Here is a 14,698-nt window from a genome sequence, read left to right as displayed (position 1 = left end):
ATTTCGCATTCATTATTTATTAAAATGTAACATGCATGTATGACACAATTGACAGGACACATTACCAGTGTTACAAAACGACAACGTGACGTATTGAACTAAATATGTTCTCATATCTCGTAAAACGTTGTCCTCCAAATTGTGAGCTGTCTATATTTATAAAGCAACGGCGTGTGTGTAACGTCAAACTTGAAACGACCATGTTCAGGCATTTTTTGGTATGATGTGTTGCATCCTCAACAGTGCATACAAATGTGTTGTTCGGTTTCAGGAAAATCTCCAAAAGACGAACATGATAGCAAAAGACTATTTCAGAAGAACTTGAGTATGATTTCATTATGAGTTTACTTCAAACTTTTATACAGAATCACATTTTTCATAATCTTCACGAAACAAAACCATGAACAACATCATGGGTTCATCAAGGATTTGCGTACATCTAAGACTAGTATTAATTACTTCAATAATTATAATATTACTATATTAAAGTAACATTACTACTCAAAATCAACAAAAAATTCGTACAATGTTTCGTAAAATGAATTTAACCAAGTAAAAATCAGTATTCCTTTTGGCAATTGCCGAAATTTAAACGCAAGATGTGGTCTGGTTAAAAAGATGTGTGTAGATACAAAATTATTGTTTTATTATTGTTCTGCATAATGTAATTCCATTTTAATTTCCCTCAACGATATCTACTTATACGACACATGAACACTAACATGGTGTTAGTGTGTCGTATGAATATATATATACTCGCGGGAAAATAAAATGGAATGTTTTTTGTCACAAATAAATAAAAACGAGCATTTCGCATCTACAAAAATCTATGTAATCATACCACATCCAGCGTTGATATTGTGGCTATTGCTAGAAGAAACACTGATTGTTTAGGTGTTAACTTTATTTTACGAAATAGTTTGCGAAATTTTCGTTGATTTTGAACGTTATAGAAACTTCAATTATAATACTGCAAAAATATCAAATAGAAATAAGATTTTGTTTCTTTATTAATAAAATTTGGTTTAACTCTATATCCGCATTCAATACATACCCGAAGTTTAAAATTTGATATTTATTTAAAAAAAAATATCCAACTGCAAAATTGAACATAGTAAGCAGTCGGCGCAAAAACTTCGTATCGCATTTAATAGCTCATGTTCATATTATGTAAACCTCATCGAAATAACAAGGAAACCAATAGTTAGAAAGGCAAGTAAAAATATATGCATGTGTTTATAGATAATCCGTTCATAAGAAACTAATTAGTTGATCATCTAACCATATAAATGTATATATGTATGTCTAGTGCAATCTAACATGTCGCTACGAATATCAGATGCTTCTAAAATTTCATTAATTAATACATAATATTGTATATATTTTGCAGTTTTGATGTTGATCATTTCATATCATGTGTCTTGTTTAAGGATCATCAGACAACATCAAGCAAAGGAATACACGAAATCATCTTCGAGAAATATGCCAAAGACACGGAAGAAAATCGCAAGAACTTATAACAGAATGCGACTTTATTTGCAAACAAATTAGTTCAATAGTTAACGTAGTAAACGTGTATCCGGCTTGGAACGAGAATGACACTACAAAAATTGTTTTCGTCGTAACACACACCGGTACAAATGTAGAGGATGACATTAAATCCAAATTCAAAGATCACGAGGAAATCGACGTAATTACTAAAGCAATAGATTGTTTTGACAGCTATTGTAAAGACTACCAGGGACATTTGCGAGAAGACGACGTAAAAAGGTTGGAAGCATGTATTGATAAATATGTCGAACGGTTGGCAAAAAAACATAGATTTCTGACATTAATTGAGGGATGCGCATCCAAAATGAACGATGACAACGATAATAATGAGCCACGATTGGGTCTATATGTTCCTGCTAAGGGTTATATACCCATTGATGAAGACCCGTTCGATGAATCATATGACGGTATTCGTGTCGATGTTCGAGAAGCAGTATATGAACGTTTCCGCAAATATGCAAAAGATGTTCATACACATGTAAAAATGGGATGCCAAATTGAACGCAAACGAAAAACTGGCACACTTGGGTTGTTTGTGCAACATCCATTTTACGGTCTATGTGGCGTTACTTGTGCACATGTTTTGCTTGACGATGAAGAAAAGAAAGCATATAATAACAAGAAATTTCTTGATCCAGAAGATCCGGAAAACTTCGTTCACCAACCTTCACCGCCACATGACATTGGTGTAATACGGAAGGTCATTGTCAAAGAGGACGCTCGTTACCCGATAGGTGTTGAAATTGCAGTAATACAAATAAAAAAGAGAGGCCCCAATAGTGGTCAGTTTCCAGCACCAAGACAACCACAGCCACACGGAAATGGTACTCATCTTAATACTCTACCATATAACATTTAAAGTTGAAAGATGTCTATATAATAGGTATCATATCATGACACCAATATTAAAAGAATTATATTATAAACTGTACAGAAACTGATGTTTGCATAAACTAATGAATGAACGAATAAGATTATTTTATCATATACTCAAAACATAACTCACGGCGTTCAGATTATGTCATCAGAGTCCCACTTGCTAACGACCATTTATATTCACCAGCAATACTTAAATGCGTTGTTTATATATTACAGTACGGCAATACTCATGCAAAGACTCATATTGGCACGTTTTCATATTTCATCTATGAATGCCGAATAACTATATTTCCACATTTACTGCGTTAATGAATGATTACATTTGACACTTTTAAATGCTTGATGAACTTTTGTTCCAAAGAATTATCTGTTTTTATTATTTACTTACTAAACAATACAGCCATACTTTTCGGATTTTGTGATAGGCGTAGTGCATGTGAGAAAATTCCAACGAAGAAAACTTTTGTGTTCAAATCTCTAGTAAATCTGTACAGGACACCTACATTATAAATCATGTATAACACATCATTAATAACTTGGTAAATATAAATTTTGTTCATTTCATTTTAGGACTGGAATTTAATTCCGGAAAGATATGTGGCAAGCCAAATGAAAATGATGAATGTTTTAAATTTGGCTGCATAACAGATTATACAACAGGGATAGTTATAAAGAGCATAGCAAATGCACGAATAGAACACGACGAACATGGTACGAGCATAATGCGCGGACAAATAAAAATACAATCATCGTGCAGCAAACCGTTCGCTAAACATGGTGATTCTGGTGGGCCTGTTTTTGTACACGATTCCAACGGGGAAGTTGCATGCATCGGACTCATCAATGCTGGTTGTACAAGACGTGGTGAGGCTTTTGTTACCCCAATTAACATCATCCTGCAGGAATTAGAAACACCTAACCTGATACCTTTCCATCCAAAGAATGCTTCTTTACTGCGAGAACTAACTATTCTCAAGCGTGATCACTCCGTCATGAAAGAAAAAATAGATCGACTTCTGTCCGCTGTCTGCTCTGGAAGGCAAGACTCTACGCTTAAAAGAAAGAAGAGAAAAAAGATCGACTTCTGTCCGCTGTCTGCTCTAGAAGGCAAGACTCTACGCTAAAAAGAAAGAACAGAAAATAAATGTAAAGGTAATGTATAATTTATGTGTATAGTACATGTTTTAACCTATCAAATTTTAACAGTTTTATATGTTAGTCTTTTATTTGTGATTTGAGGCTCTAATTCCGATTGCGTCTAAAACACGCCATTTTAAAAAGACTCCCATTAGAGGCTTATCCGATCGTCATAGTGTGTTGCTTAACAAATGTCAGATATATATTCAAATCATACTTCTAACACTATAATTAGCTGATGTTAATATCTTACATTTGTAGAAATAAATGTTAACATATGCATTTAACAGAAACTTATAACCAGTAAAACAAATTTAACCAGAACGGTACCCACGACGACGTCTTGTTGAATTAAACACGTAAGAGACGCAACGAAAAAAGTATCTTTTTTAATAACGGATGCGTTGGTGAGTTAAGTTAAGGATTATGATATTATTCCGTTTAGTGTGGGGAGCACTCCTGTTCATTCCGTGTGTGGTAGTTGTCTTGTGGTATTTAAATAAAATAAAGAGGCATATGAAAATGAGCTATGTATATGTGAAGCGTTAAACCTTTTCATTAGTATATATATTAATTTTTGCTTTCAGGTTGTTTACCGTGGATATGAATTTTGATATTGCAACTGCAATAAAACGAAAATACACTTTTACTCTACGCTCCGAAACGAATTTGAGTTTTTTTATGGAACCATTTAACCTTTGAACAACTCATATACCCTTCTGGTTTATTTCATTTTTATTGCTTACAAACATAGTATTATATTAACAAACGAATATACCAACAACATATACAAATATACTGTTGAATGTGTTTTATCTTGGTGTTTAATCTTATAATAATTACTACAATTTGTATTTTGCTACATGGAAAAACTGATGATATAACAACACATACGTGTTTAAGATGAATACCTGAATAACATACACATGGACTAGCATTATGAAAATTGAATACGAATCAGTTTTTTGTTACAAAATATATAGTGTATGATTACTAAAAGCTTTTTCCTTCTCGATTTGAATTTTTGGTTTCAGACTTCGAATAAAACAATTAGAATTATGCAATGGTTTCCTTTATAATTTCGTACGAAAGATGAAATGTGTTATTTCATAATTATTAAATCATCAATAGGTTTACCATCTGATTAATTATAATGAGTATATTACATAGATAACATTACACAAATATAGTCTAACGTTGTGTTGGTGTTATTTAAGAAAGCGCGTCAACTGAATCGAGATAGATGGGATGTTTTAGCAATTCAAAATATATTTTAATTATCATCGTACATGAAACCCATTGTTTACAGTGTTAATATCTTCGTTAATTTTATCTGCAAGCGATCAGCGATCTAAGCAGTAGAAACGTATAGGAATGTACATTGTAATCGTGAACTAACTGCAAATTGTATTTTTAACTGTATATTGCTATATTTCTGTTTTTGTAAAACATGTTATAATTTAAACGTGCGTAATTCCATGTGTTTACTGACTTATTACATTTTAATATTTTAAAAGGGCCTTTTCACGTTTTTGTAAATTGACAAAATTAAACAAGTTGTTTCAGATTCACACATTTTCGTTTTAGTTTTGATATTTTTGAGGAAACAGTAATACTGAACATTTACCATGATCTAAAATAGCCATTTTATGTATCTTTTGACAATTTAAAATCCTAAAAATAATAAAGCGTTGCAACGCGTAACGATCGAACAATATGTAGAGTTCTGTTGCTGTCGTTATATTATTTGAAACTACGAGGATTGCTTATATAGAGTATAAAATACATCTTTCATGGTATGAACACGGATGGCCGAGTGGATTAAGTGGTAAACTTTTACTCCAAAATTCCAGGGGTCAGTGGTTCGAGCCCTGTTGAGGGTTACTTTTTTTCTTCTTTTATAAGTTTATTTTTGTTTTTTAACTGGAACTTTTTAGATCTAATGTTAACATTTATCAATATAAAGCATTTAATGACAAACTTCAATTTATGCCAAAATCTGTGAAACAGTGCAACAAAAAGCACGATATTCTAATAAGTTAAATTATTGTGTAAAATGTTCGTATTCTGCAATTGTTCGTGATGTACTGTATTAAAAATAAATATGCTTTTAAGGAATGCTACTTGTATTTTATAACGTTTATTTAACATGTAATTTTTTACCAATTGGACGAATTATAGTATTGAATTTGTAGACATTTTACTTATTAATTGCACAACTGACGATTCAATTTTGTGTCGATAGGTTCACCTTTTCACTTGATATTTAAATTGTTATTTTGTAAACGCATTTGCATGTCCAATAATGATAAATGGAAAAATAAAACATGTATATTTACTATCAATACATTTTTATTATTTTTGTTTTACTATTTTAAAGTGATATTATGAGCATCTTACAGTAAATGCTTTGTTTATAGGTGTCTATCGCAACCGTTGTTCATTTTTGGTGGATTCACTTCATATACTCTTATCTTTGTTAATGCAGCATTAACATACTAAAACCGTATCCCGGAAAGATAAAAAACAAGCAAATTCGTTGAATTGATATCCCCCGCCTTTATACTTCTTGACACAAAAGTTTTCTAGACGGATGGACAACGCCAACGTGCATCATCATCTTATCCATATATATGCTCATACAAAGGTTAAATGAAATCCGTCAAAGCACTTCCAAGATATTGCTCCGGACACACAAAAAGGCAGTTTTTCAAAGTAAAAAGAGCCATAACTCTGTTATTATCCGAAGGTGTACAATGCCAGTTGGCAAATATCATCCTCTTCTCCATATATATATATATAATCATACCAAGTTTCAATGAAATCCGCAAAAGCACTTCCAAAATATGGCTCCGGACACAAAAGTGCCGGACGGACTGAAGGACGGACGGAAGGACGGACGGACAACGCCAAAACAATATCCCTCCGCCTATGACGGGGGATAAAAATGCATTTGAATATCAACCGTACTTTCGTTTTGACAACTGACGACAGAAATGATTCGATGTACGATGTGAATCTAAATTTAGTTTTAGTGCAGATTCGTTTACGACACATGCACACTAACTCCGATCCTAATAAAAAGACAGTTCCGCTCGACTTAGAGGACTATACAGTCATGTGCAATATCGGATATAATACATATTGTTTTATAAACAACTGGTAGCAAAATGAGTTTCAGATAACTGGTCAGTTACCACATTTTAACTAACTCGTTTGACTTTTTAATTCGTTTCAGCTCAGTTCAACAGTGAAAAATGCACAAAGTATCAATTCAAAGTCTAATTACTATGATTATTATTGTTACAAATAAATATTGCTGTGAATGTCATCATAATCAACACAAGGTGACTTAAATTTCAATCAAAATACTGAATATGATTCAATTATCAATACCATGCATGCATGCAATAAATATGGTGAAATGATCAGTAAGGATCAAACAGTTACAATATCATAACACTGTCAATGGCGATTCACATTACATCGATTTGTACTAAAGGAAATTAAGTGTCATTTTTGTTGTTGTTGTTATTATTATTATTACCATCATTATGATCATTATTATATTCGTAATTAGTATTTATAAAAAAACTTGTCCGCTTGAAAAGCTTTTCACAAATACAAACAAAAAGAGCAACCATGAAGTCAACGTATTTAAATAAACTTAGTAAAGGTAATAATTTTATTGGATATACTTTGGAGCTATTCCTATGCTCAAAATTAATTGGATTGATATCACGTCATACATGAATCATTAAGTCTAACTACAGTTTCAAATTGTCAGACATCAATTTGCTATTCAGAACAATACACATTTGAAAGTCACAACCCCCTGTGATTTCCCATAATGGTAGAAATCTCTGAAGCAAAATACCGTGTTTACTTGTTTTTTAAGTGCGTTTAAACGAATTTAAACCTGAAACATTGTTGAATTAGTTTGTAATTACACTAATATACTTATTGTCTGATTACATTGTACCAGATTTAATCATGTTTGATGTGTACACGTATTGGAAAGTATTGGGAATCTATGTAAACGATAAGAGGATATGTGTTAACAGATATGTATTGCAGGACGAATGGGTAACACGTTTTCAGCCCTGAACATCCTAGACAATAACATCGACACCATCACCCACAGAATAACAGAGGTCTTGCTGTCGTTCACCGAAGAAGTTTTTGGGAGAGAGAAGGACGAACAAGCAATGGATGACGTCCGAGATAGTAGACATCTGTTACCAACAACGCTAAGACAACAGAAGTACACCTGCCTGGACTATAGGAAAACGAAGTACCTGAAAGCCAACAGGTTGATGAGAACGAACAAGAAGGAGCGGATTGAGAAACCAAAGAGATGTCGTGATAACGTCAGCATTAAGAAGGAATATAACATCCTAAAAACCCTAACGAAGGCTTGTCAGCCCAAGGCCCATGTGATTACAGACACTAATGGGAACGTCTTGACCGTGAGTGCCGCAGTGCTGAACAGGTAGACGAAATACCGGAGCGACACCTATAACTCCCCGCTTCAAACCAGACCCAATCTACTTGAGAATTATCAAAGACTAGAGTAGGAAGACGAAAGTCTTTCAATTTTTAAGGCAGATGTTAATGATCCTGTGCGCAGTCTGAAGGAAGAAACATCTTCGTGATTTAAACATGTCCCTTTCGCAATGATTAAACACGGATGAGAGGTACCGGATGAATTAATTACGATACACTGCCAGAAGATCTGGGAGAAGAAGATATTGGCAAAGGAGACGCGTATGTCTACATAGACAGAATGGTGATTTCTTCAGTGGGCGTACGCTAGGGATGTCTGCTCTCCCCGATCCTGTTTCATTGACCAGATAATGCAGAAGACAATCCAAGATTACCACACCTCTATTTCCATTGAAGTGACGAGCTTTTAGTAATCGGGAACAATCCTATTCGATTATGGTGCACGTACCGCCGAGGTTAGAAAAGAAATTGTCATTGCGACCACAGCGATGGAAAGATTGGCCAGGTTGGGGACATGCAGCTCCATTAGCTTTCCCACTAAGTAGCAAGAACCAATAAGGGAGACAACTCGTGACGTCAAAGATAAGCAATACACACAAAGTCGCACTTTATTATCTCGCTTAACATGGGCCTCAAGAACGTTTAAAAGCTCTTATCTGATTGGATTTAACAGTCTGAAATCATCCAAACATGAAAATTGAAACACTAATTTTCAGAACATTCAATGCCATGATGCATGCAAATGCAAGATATTAAGAAAACAAACAACATAAAACAAAAAGTTCGGTCAATTGTTCTCGTGGTAAAAGAACGTGTTCCTGGCTGAAATCAATCAAATATCACTTAAATCATGTTGTACGAGTGGTTAAGGAAATTACCGATCGTCCAGATGTATTGACAGTTATATGTCAAATGACAGAATAGCTTCCATATTTCAAGTTTATCAGCCTTGAAATCATCAATTTATTAAATAAGAATCAAATTCATACATTTATCTACTAGAAATAGTCAGTAAAACCAATTATTTGGCATCTTGTTTTTCGGAAACTGGCTATCGGTAATTTCCGTAACTACTAGGAAAAAAGTTTATGTTAATATTCTTATATTTTTCGCAAATATTCTTCCACAAATTTGTTGTATTCGATTCAGTTCAAATTTATTCAGATACAAGATCAAGATACAATATAACAGCAATACCAATAAGAACATATTATAAAACAAATATGGTGAAGAGATAACAGTGTACAAAATATATATTGATCTTGCAGACCTGGGAAAAAACAAATAAAGTACAAGTACTAATTTCCATTGGGGTCCTATATCTTAAGCATACAAGAAGTTCAATGTTTCAAAACTGTGTAAACAAGTTTTTAAACACCCTCTCAAAAATAATGGAGACGCAAGGCAGATACGGGTGCGGAACGGACGGTCTCTATTAAACCTTGCTACCAATAATTTTAAGCACATAACAGTGTTTATAAAAAAAATGTTATTTGTTCAAGAATTAATAGAATATTAAGACTAGACGACATCATATTCCTGCAACTGAATATTTATCACGGAAGAACGGACTAGAAATAACAATAATTACATAATATACAACATTTAATAACAAAAAGTGTCAGAGATCTCTTTATCACGTGCAGACTTGTTTAAGTAGCGCTTATCTTCAAGTTGGAATCCCTACTTAGATTTGATCGCGTTGATGTTATTTGGCAAAGTATTCCAGTCATGTATGGCCGTGGAATAAAATGTTCCAGATTCAGAGCCAGACGATATTTGGACTTTAAAGTTATATGTACTAAATCCTGTTTTGGAGTAAAATGACGATATTCTTACAAATTCATTTTTCAATATATTCGGGGGCCTTACCATCATAGATATTAAAAACATGATTTAACCTGAGCTGGCGAACTCTATCATTAACCTTGAGCATCTAAACGGACACGAGCTCGTTACAAGTAATGCTTGTTCTTGACCTAATGTCTAATAAAAATATAATGACCTTGTTTTGCGCCACCTGTAATTTACCCTGTAATTTCTTTGTAAGTCCAGCATACCAAGATGAAAAAGCGTGATCGAAGTGGAATTGTACCAATTCGTTTGTAAGTGTTTGCTTGGTCTGAAGACAGAGGTTTTTACAGTTTCTATATAAAATTTTCACTAAAGAGTTTACCTTTTTGCCTTTATTGTCTATAATTGCTTCACAATTTAAAGTGCAATCAATATTTAAATATGCAATCAATGTGTATACTAATACACAAATGATTGAAAAGCAGTATTTCCTTGATGATCATGAGTCTACACTTGCTATAAAATGCGATTCAACTTGAGGGCACAAAATATTGAAAAAACATCATTCCAGTTTATCCTTCAATAATCAATCCAATTGTTTCATCATTTTCTAAAGCTCTGCAATCCGCGTATTTGGGAAATAGTGAAACATATCTGATACAACTTGAATTATGATTTTTATTTCGAAACGTCTATCACACAGAAGGTTTTTTTGTTAAAAAATGTGAATTGTATGTAGATCTATAGTTTGAAAAACATATATGCAAATACTACACATGTACTTTAAAATTCCAATAATTTGAAATAAAAATTATTCCGTTTTAATCAATTTGTTGGTAGAAGTCAATTTCAATATCACTTTATTGATTTGTTTAAATTTTATTACAAACATTAAATGTTTTCCGATTAAATTACGACATAACATATCGATGGGAAGATATGCACAAATCGCGGTTGTTGAGGTGCCCGCCTAGAATTGCCATGTTAGTGAGGAAGTACCTGATTTCTAAATTTTTCGACATTATTTATTGTAAAGACATAAAATGTTTAATTAAATTTTATCACTTGTGTTGAAAATGATGTCAGTAAAAAAAGTCAAATTAACTATTTATGTAGCTGCGAAGAACAATTGGCTCAATATACAGGAAAAGAAGATATATGCTTATTGAACGTAATAAAAAACGTAAACATCATTCTGTATGAATTTATTGTAAGCAAAAGCGGTATTTCTTTGCAAAAGATGAGAAATATTTTCAAGAATAAGTAGGAACACGTGTATTAAGGGACATTTTAAAGGAAAACCAATAAAGGTTCTTTTCGAACCGTTACTGAACTGTTAATGTATTTGTAAATATTCAAGTGGCTAACACATTCTGTAAGAAAAATCTACATTTTAATAAACATACGCAAAACGGTTATTTGGATTTTATTATATTGGTACGTTAATGTCAATTTATACATATTAATGCTCAAACAAGCATAATACGTGTTTTACCGGATTTGAACATTTAGTAGAACTTCCATTGATACTGCTTCGAGTACTTACTATATGTGAGCACACCCAGCAAAACGCTATTCTTCTTAAATATTTACTCTTTGACCGTGTCTTTAACGCGAAATCGGTCATGATTTTTAAAGTTGAAACAAGAAATGTGTTTGTCAGAAACACTATGTCCCTTTCTGCGCCGCTTTGATTTAGTATTTTTGACCTTTGACCTTGAAGGATGACATTGACCTTGACATTTTACCACTCAAAATGTGCGGTTCCATGAGATACACATGTATGCCAAAAATGAAGTCGCTATCTTCAATATAGTAAAATTTATTTCAAAATGTTAAAGTTGGCGCAAACAGACCAACAGGCAGGGCAAAAACTATCCACTATTGTGGAAAGGGACATAAAAATCAGGATCATTTTTAATTTGGATCAATTTAGGCATTCCGTTCTTTAGGTTTTGATGAATTTTTACACCCGTTGTACAGGGGTATTAGTTATCGATAAAACAGGGGAATTTGCATGTTTACCCTTAATATTGTCAAAGCCAAACGGAGCACAAACATGTTATACAAGCAAGACATGGAGTCTCATTAAATCTTTTCGTCTTTAAGATACTGAGAACGCTTCATTCAACTTTGGTTTAAACATATTTATTCAATAATGTGTTTTATAACATAATGTACACGCATCTAAAGTTTATAGGATTGGAACGATAACTAGGCTAGTAGGGTTCCTTTCCTCAGTAGTATATTTACAAAACATAGTGGCGGTATTTGCATTCTAAGCACTAAACATTTGAATAATCATTCGAGTTTAAACAAGTTTATATGTATGATTGGAACAAACGTTGTTTAAAAATGTTGAAACAATGTATGAAGAAAAAGCATATTGCTGGTGTGATTATGATCAAAGAAATTGTTTGTGAAAACAAATGTTAAAACTTAGAGAACCGATAGTTATACCACTCTGAACCTTTCTGAGCCTTCGATGAAAATATGGACTGCATCAAATATTGCATAACTCCCTCTGATTTAAAGATTATCATCTCCGTGCAGTAATGTACGGAGTGATATATCCGTGTAGTGTTCTATAGTTCTTACTAAAGTTAATATTATAGCTGCATATAATGGACAGACCAGTAAAAAGTGAGTAGTGTCCTCTATTTTTTCGCATTGACAAAGTGGCGATGGAACCAGATTTCTATCAAATAAATGTTTATTAAGAGAACACAATAAGTTCTTAGACGTGTATGCAACACTTGCTGTCTTCGCTTACCGTAATAGAACAACGGATTACTACCAGATTTGTTAAGATCAAGGGCCTTTTTAAAATCAGATATGTTGTCAACAAGTTTTGCTTCGTCTGGAAGTGAATTCCAAGCAGCAATTGTTGAGGGCAAGAAGGAATGTTGGTACAGAGAAGTCCTAGTCCGAGCACCATCTAAGTGGGATGAGTCACGCAATGATCTTGTAGATCGCTCGCCAACTGATTGTGGGGACAGTGAGGATAAATATTCTAAACTAAGACCTTTGACCATTTTAAAGAAAAGAATGAGTTTGGGCTTGGACCTTCTTGTGTCAAGTGTTTCCCAGCCAATTTCGTTAGAAAGTAAATTTAAGGACACAAGTCGGGTGCAAACGGACACAATGCGGGCAGCTTCAGTTTGAATTTTATATAACTCATTTTTTTTCATACATTGTACAATTATCCCATACAACATCTGCATATTCTAGAATATGTCAAATACACGTGAAATAAGTTAATTCAAGTGATCTTCGGCTAAGGCGAAAACGAAGTTTTTTTAGAGGGTTGACACGTGACCAGGCCCTTAATTTAATACATTCAATGTGTTGATGCAAGCTTCCATCATTTGACAGAATAATACCTAAATGTGTGTGACTATTCACTTCGGGAATCGGAGTATCGTACATATTGATAGGAGTATGAAATGGTTTGTCCCTCTTACGCGATATAACACGTGATTCTGACTTCAATGGATTGAATTTTACCAACCATGTATCGGCCCATTTTGTAATTTTGTCTATATCGCGCTCTAAAACAGCGGCTGCAGAATTAGGATTGTCAACAACGACGAATAAACTTGTGTCGTCTGCAAAGAAGTTTATATGAGCTTGAATGTCATTTACAATGCCATTTATATATATAATAAATAAGAGGGGACCAAGAATGGAACCTTGTGGAACTCCATCCTTGATTTCGGCTAGGGAAGATGAGGCCCCGGGAACCACTACCCTTTGACGCCTTGTTACAGATAGTTAGAAAACCAGTTCAAAAGTTTATCTTTGATACCGGCGCGTTTCAGTTTTAATGTAAGGCCACTATGCCAAACTTTTTCGAATTCTTTGCTTATATAACAAAAACACCCTTACTTCCAATCCATCATCGAGTGCTTTACAAAACGTGTTGTAAAGGTATGTAAGCTGGTTGACAGTAGAGTCACCTGGCATAAATCCGGATTGAAATCTTGTGAAAAAAATAGTACCACGAAGAAAGTTAAATACATGTTTAAAGATAATCCGTTCTAGTACTTTTTCCATGGTATTCAGAAGTGAAATTATGCGATAGTTCGAGGGAATTGAAACGTCCCCTTTTTTGAATATTGCACAAACGTTTGACGTTTCCCAATCATATGACACTGTTGACGACGACAAAGACATTAAAGAGATCACAAAGTGGTTGACTTAGTTCATGAGATGCCTATACAAGTTATTTGTTATTAATACTATCAGGGCCACAAGCTTTACCCAACGGAACATTCATAAGAACATCCTTAACTTCGCAAGCGGTTATTACTATAGAAGAAATTGACTGTTGATTTTCAATGGTTGCCGATTCCGGTAAAACGTGACCAAATTCATCAAAAGATGGCTGTTGAGCGAAGAAATTAAGTAATTCAGGTTTTTGAAGTTCATCAAAAACCAGTTCGCCAGCGATGTTGACAAGTGGGGGTAAAGTTTTACTAACGTTGACTGTTAGATTTCAGGACCTTCACAAATCAAGCGAGGAGTAATTGTTGGATTTTAGTTTGAATGTAAGAGAGTCGTGATAATTTGATTTGGCGAGGCGGGCAAGAGAGACTACATCATTACGAAGTTCACGAAACCTAGTCCATTCAACTTTGAAAAGATGAGACGCTTCATTTGGCTTTAAAACGATTCCAGTTAGACAATTCTTTGTCAATTAAGAACATCGATAGTCATTTGTGGTTCTATAACAGTTTTATGTAGACTACATGTGGAATGTGAAATAAGCGGAGTAAATGCCTCCTCATAATATCGACACAATTTCATCATTGTTAATCGCATTCAGTAA

The 14,698-nt window shown here is 33.7% G+C and overlaps 1 protein-coding gene across 1 annotated transcript; it reads left to right on the top strand.

The window, feature by feature from the left end:
- On the top strand, window positions 1-3,578 carry LOC127846952 (uncharacterized). The gene is made up of 3 exons (XM_052378407.1): window positions 1-325; window positions 1,431-2,375; window positions 3,001-3,578. The coding sequence occupies exons 1-3, from the start codon at window positions 253-255 to the stop codon at window positions 3,552-3,554; spliced, it is 1,572 nt and encodes a 523-aa protein (XP_052234367.1). The 5' UTR covers window positions 1-252; the 3' UTR covers window positions 3,555-3,578.
- The last annotated feature ends 11,120 nt before the right edge of the window (window positions 3,579-14,698 follow it).

This window comes from Dreissena polymorpha, chromosome 10 (assembly GCF_020536995.1).
Source record: "Dreissena polymorpha isolate Duluth1 chromosome 10, UMN_Dpol_1.0, whole genome shotgun sequence".
NCBI lineage: Eukaryota > Metazoa > Mollusca > Bivalvia > Myida > Dreissenidae > Dreissena > Dreissena polymorpha.
Note: the sequence above shows the minus strand (reverse complement) of the source record. Positions and strands in the feature narration are given on the sequence as shown.

Coding starts and splice junctions, on each gene's coding strand:
- LOC127846952 (XM_052378407.1), top strand. CDS start 253: ATGTGTTGTTCGGTTTCAGGAAAATCTCCAAAAGACGAACATGATAGC. Junction 326..1,430: donor ACTATTTCAGAAGAACTTGA/GTATGATTTCAT, acceptor GTCTTGTTTAAG/GATCATCAGACAACATCAAG. Junction 2,376..3,000: donor ACCACAGCCACACGGAAATG/GTACTCATCTTA, acceptor ATTTCATTTTAG/GACTGGAATTTAATTCCGGA.